General features: G+C 37.2%; 1 protein-coding gene across 1 annotated transcript; it reads right to left on the bottom strand.

The window, feature by feature from the left end:
• Positions 1-5,216: 5,216 nt before the first annotated feature.
• LOC100478100 (olfactory receptor 6J1) lies at positions 5,217-5,822 on the bottom strand. Its single transcript, XM_011234376.2, has one exon. It carries the CDS (start codon positions 5,820-5,822, stop codon positions 5,217-5,219), a length of 606 nt encoding a protein of 201 aa, XP_011232678.1.
• Positions 5,823-6,335: the final 513 nt, after the last annotated feature.

The following is a 6,335-nucleotide window of genomic DNA, read 5'->3' as shown; positions in this document are numbered from 1 at the left end:
GTCAATTCCCCGGATATGAGCCAGTGCTTTTAACAAGACAAAGTTAATTCCTGTGTCAAAGGTAATGTGTGTGATGCCACAATGAAAGAGATGGTATTCCAGTGAGCATGTAGATAATGATAATTGCATACTGCCTTATGAGGACACATTATGGACCTCTCTGTGGATGGCTGGTATACCCAAGGGATTATGCCATTTCAGTGACTCATCAGTTTTGTCGTTGGCTCTTTAAGTATGCAAGTTTTGGTAGCAAGATAAGCTATTGTTGAGTCCATGCATGACTCTTTATCATTGTATCATTGCCTGACAGCTACTCTTCATAAGCCTATTGAAGAAACAGAAAGGCTTTCATTTAAGAGAAGGGCATGAATCTGCCAGTTCCACCATCTTTTCTCCTTGAACATTGAGTGATTAGATAGAAATGCCAAATGAGCCATGCACAAAGAGAACAAGGGGAATAAGTACATTAACTTTACTTCTTTCATCTCATTTCTCCTACTATTGCCTGCCACTTGTCAAACCAAATAGGGAGACAAAAAGGGAAGTAGCTTGTGTGATGTAATCTAAAGCAGCCCTCCACTAAGGAATAGAATGAGACATAGGAGAACATGCTTGGGAAGGAAGGATGAACAAACAGAACAATCATCACAGACAAAAGAAGAATAATAGTTAACTGGAAAAGAAAACAAACGTGCCCACTTTTGTTAATCATGAAGACAGAATTTCCAGTATTCAGTCCTGAAATTTAATTAACTAGCATGAAGACAACACTAAGGCTACATAATTCCTCTTAACTAGAAGAAAATAACAATGGAATAAATATGTTTTTATACCTGACAATGTGTATTATGTTATTTTTTTCTATAAACAGATTGAGAGTAAGAATTATGCCTCGTATTGTTCTAAAGCTGTAAACCTTGCTTCCAGCACCATTACACTAGTTCAGCTTATATAAATATTATCCCAGAATAACTGCTAACAGCAGTTAGCTTTTCTTTCATTTTCCAAATTGCTCCATGTAGGAAAAATTCTATGCATTTATCTTACTAGGAGTTTACTTCCTTATATTAGTTAAATGATTCTAAAAGAAATAATTCTAAAAATGAATGTTCTTAAAACCACTAAACTATACACATAAAAATGGTTTATAGATAAATATTATGCTATATGTATTTTAATGCAATAAAAAAGCATGATGATATGATATCTCTACCGTACATACGAGTGTCTTATGCAGGAGGGTCAACTCACCCTAGCCAGGCAGGTCAGATACCTTCCCTGACTTTGCAAGCTAGAATTTAGGTTCAGTACCTGATGAAATGGGTTAATGTGAAGTCCCCTTGTGGATGTAAAAAATGTTTATGTCAGAAGTAAAGGAGTCAACAAACAGAAAGAAGCAAATATAAGAGATCGGAATGAAAGGCCTAACAGCTTTTAAAGGCTGGTCAACATGAGGACTGCATTTGTTGTTTGGTGAAACTCTCAAGGGATTTCCTATACCAGCCAATCCCCCCCCAAGACTTCCATAGGATTCGGTTTTTGTAACTTGCAGCCAAGCTAATCCAGAATTCAGATTTAAAAATCCATGTACAGAACCAGGAATATAATGATATACTATTATATCATTATGGCATAGTATAAAACTTGTGGTATACTATAAGACAGTGAGGATTTATTTTATTCCAGACTGGGCAGTTGGCAGCATGTAATGTAGGTATCCGGCACTTGGTTAAGTGATTATATATATATATATATATATATCTCCTTGTTGCTCATACATTTTTTTTTTTGAGCATGAAGCTTTTAAGAAATTTCATAGGAAATTTTTTAGTGTATCAGAGGGTTTTAAATAAATCCTGTGCCCTTCGGTCAGAGAGAGGAAAAAGAAATGTTTCACTTATTTAAAGTGGTATCACACCTAAGAGAAAAAAGACGGATGTCTAAGATGCAGTCTACCAATAAAGACTTTTCTTCTTAAAGCTAGGTTTAGATCATTGCTCATAGCCAACACCTAAATTACTAGTGGACGGTTACAGATAATGTGCAATAGTGAGATGCTGAAAATTAAAAACAAATCTAGGAGAATTGTATTTGCCTCTTCCCCATACCTATTGCTGTGCATAATCTAAATGTCTAAATCAAGGAATCCCCATTGGAAAGCATGTATCAACCCTCTGACATGAGAATAAAGAAACCTCATTCCAACAGAGAACATCCCTACCTCTCTATGCCACCTTTTTACCAGGGGTCAAGCCCTAGTACCAGAAGCTGAAACTTAGGTATTTGTACAACCTTGGGTCTGGTGACAGGAAACAAAATTTCAGGATCCAGATACAAAGAGAATAATAATTCAACAATCTATCTCATGTTGTATATTAGCAAACTAGATTGTCAATCCCCATCACATATCATCAAACAGAACATGAACTAGAATTCTAGCTAAGTTTGGTTTTGACGAAAGATAGGAGCAGGGAACATTATTCCTGGGTAAGGGGCCAAATTATTAGGTGCTAGATGTCCAGGTCCAGTTGAAACCCCAACAGGAAATTATCTTTTTAGGCTATAACAAACCAATATATTTGCTGTATTCTATAAAATATTGACAAAAGTTAGAACAGGAAAGGGCATTTCCAAAGAAGTTAAAATTGGAGACATGAAGATTGATTGACTAAATAAGTACTTTTCCTTCAGGAAACTGGTCATCAAATGGTTATGAGACTTTCTCTTTGATGTTTGATCCTATTTTTCTTGTACCACAGGTAATGGTCCACACTGTGGAAGAATTAACACACTATGGTGTTTCATTTTCCATTAACTAAATAGGATGAAGTATTTCCTCCTCAATATATATTATGAGTTTTTTAAATATTTACATCAGACATCTGAATTAAGATTGTGGATGGGAAGGATATATCAACGCTTCTGCACTAAGCAAGGTCATCATCCAGTGGTCCTCATTTGGAGTGAACTGGTTTTGTATTACCTCACTGATAGTTGACAACAAGACCGGAAACTTATGGGAAAGTCCTGCTTTGCAACTGTCCTTTACTAGAATAATCACATATGACACTTCATTAAAAAAATAGTAGCTATAATTTATTGTTTTCCAAATGCCTTCATGTAAACTAAGTAACAATATAACTCTGTGACAATCTAAACATAGATTGCTATGGTATTTTCAAAAGAAGTCCAAATTTGGCAATACATTAAATGTTTGCCAAATCTATTGTGCAAGCATTAGACAAAATAGATGGTGGTTTATGTAATAATATCATTATACAAATCAGCATAAAATTTAACTGTATGTAAGGAAAGATAGAAAAAGGCAACTGAGAGGTATTTTTTAGTGTTCTTCTATTTTATGTGATGTGAGTAAAACTCTTTTCCTTTTGGAAATCAATTCCTCTGAAAACGATTCTTGTGAGATGAAAATGCTGACCACATGTGATGGATCCTACAAAGGTCACATGGCTAAAGCCATGCAGTCAAATTGTATCACTGGGATATTTCAAATTTGAAGGAAGTCAACCTCTCTTCATTGATCAATGCTAATATAAAATTCAGAAACTGAATCTAACCCTGTTGCCTACATGTGAAATAGGCTGCCAGGATTCTGAAGTTTTTTGTTTTTGCTTTTTGTTTTTTGTTTTTCATTTTTTTTTATGAAAATAAAAAAGAAAGAGCTGAAGAATAGCAAGAAATTCCAGGCACCAGTTGTTTTTCTTTTGGATTCTTATCTCGTTCTGATGGTAAGTATTTTGTAAGAAAGAAAATGTTTTGTCTGACATAAATATTATTTTTGGGGAAAGATAAAGATAAACAAATTACTAAAGTACAATCAAATTTAAAAGGGACAGGAGATTGATGAGGTCTATTTAACTTATCTCTTACATCTCTGAGATAGTGAATTTCTTTTTTTAAATTTTTTAAAAATATTTTTGAGAGAGAGAGAGCATTTGGGGGAAGGGTCAGAGGGAGAAGCAGACACCCTGCTGAGCAGGGAGCCTGATGCAGAACTCAATCTTGGGACTCCAGGATCATGACCTGAGTTGAAGACAGTCACTTAACCAACTGAGCCACCCAGGTGCCCTGAGATAGTGAATTTTTAAGGATAAATATATGTCAGTTTCACAGGGGAGGGAGATCCTTCTGCATGGAAGAAAATAAGGTCTTCATATAGAAGAAAATGTTTGAACAGACATAAACATGCAAACGATAAAAGGTAAATGTATGGAAAAGAGGATAATAAACATAAAGAAAAAGAAATAAAAATTTGTGGAATGTTGGTTAACACTAGGTAATAGTTGACATTTAAAAACCTCAGAATTTAGGGGTACCTGGGTGGCTCAGACAGTTGAGCCAATGACTCTGAGTTTCAGCCCAGATCATGATCTCAGGGTCATGAGATCAAGTCCTGAGATTGAGGCTTGGGTGAGGCCCTATGCTCACATGAAATTTGCTTGAATTTCTCTCCTTCCCTCTGCCCCTACCCTTACTCATATATTATCTTTCTCTCTTTCTCTCTCTCAAATAAATAAATAAAATAATTTTAAAAACCTCAGAATTAACTCCTTAATTATTTATAATCTTGTGAGTGCAAGTGTGTCTTGCATACAAGAACACAGACCTGGGGGCGCCTGGGTGGCTCAGTCCTTAAGCGTCTGCCTTTGGCTCAGGGCGTGATCCCAGCGTTCTGGGATCGAGCCCCACATCAGGCTCCTCAGCTGGGAGCCTGCTTCTTCCTCTCCCACTCCCCCTGCTTGTGTTCCCTCTCTCGCTGACTCTCTCTCTCTCTCTCTGTCAAATAAATAAATAAATAAAATCTTAAAAAAAAAAAAAAGAACACAGACCTGAAAAGTCTTCTGAAATTGGAGAATATGAAATTAATCAAGTAATATGCGCACATATAGTTCTTCATTACAACACTATTACTTTAATTACACCAAGTTTTTAACCAAAAGTACTGCCACCACCATATGGACTACTATATATAGTACATTAAGTGTCACTACTCCCAATACCGAAATACTTTTTTTTCTTATGTATTCAATCATCTTGAAATACAAGATGTATATAAACCCAGTTTAACTATCTTATTATGTTTATAAATGATAAACACACATAAATATATTTTTTATCCACTTATAGAATAAATTTCAGAACTCATTCTTGGCAAAACTAAAAACACTCAAGTTTGGGATGATTCAAAGATACTATTACTTGGACTTCATCTGCTTGAGGAAGTTCTGGCCCTTGGCCAAGCTGTCCTTCAGGGCATCTTTCATGGTTTCATTTCGTAGACTGAAGATGAAGGGGTTCAGGAGTGGTGTGATGACAGTAGAGATGATAAAGAGGATCTTGTTAAGATGCAAGCTGCTCTTCTGGGAGGGCCGGGCATAGACAAAAATGGAGATCCCATAGCCCATGGAGACCACAGTGAAGTGGGAGGCACAGGTAGCAAAGGCTTTGTGTTGACCTTGTCCTGAGGGTATCTTCAGAATGGTGGAGATGATGTAAACATAGGAGACCACGGTGAGGGAGAGGGAGCTGAGGAGCAGGACAAGGGAGCTGAGGAAGTCCAAGAGTTCAATGACACGGATGTCAGCACAGGCCAAGTGGAGGAGTGGGGCACTGTTATAGAAAAAGTGATCAATCACATTGGGACCACAGTATGGAAGCCCAGCCTTCAAGACAGTGGATGGGAGAATGAGGAGAAAGCCACCCACCCATGAGAGGATAACAAGACGCACACAGAGTGAGCTGGTCATAATCACAGGGTACTGAAGGGGACTGCAAATGGCCACATAGCGATCATAGGACATGACTGCAAAAATGATGAACTCAGTACATCCGGAGAGGAAGTAGAAATAGGACTGGGTGAAGCATCTGCAAATGAAATGGTCTTTCTCTCTAACAGGAAGCCTGCCAGCATCTTGAGAACAGCACAGGTGGTAGTTAATACTTCACTGAAAGAGAGATTGCTGAGGAAGAAATACATGGGTGAATGCAGCCTGTAATCCAGGAGAATCAGGGTAATGATGAGGGTGGTTCCAAGGACTGTCACCAAATAGGCCAATAAAAAAAAATCAAGAACAGGAGGCCCCCAAGGGCTCTGGTGGTTGGTATCCATGTAAGAGTGATCTTTGTCACCATGGTCCAGTTCTCCCTCTGCATGCTGGGTGGAAAATCTTAATTTTGTCAAGGAAGCAAAGGAAGCAGCATGTATTAATACCTAAGACTACTGTTCTAAGATATATTAAGATGGTCACCATTTTATTTCTAGCAAAAATAAGCAACATTTTCGATAAATGTGGTTGGCTTTCATTTTTCTTATA

The sequence above is a fragment of the Ailuropoda melanoleuca genome, unplaced genomic scaffold (genome assembly GCF_002007445.2).
Source record: "Ailuropoda melanoleuca isolate Jingjing unplaced genomic scaffold, ASM200744v2 unplaced-scaffold7480, whole genome shotgun sequence".
Classification (NCBI taxonomy): domain Eukaryota; kingdom Metazoa; phylum Chordata; class Mammalia; order Carnivora; family Ursidae; genus Ailuropoda; species Ailuropoda melanoleuca.
This window is presented reverse-complemented; position numbering and strand designations above follow the sequence as displayed.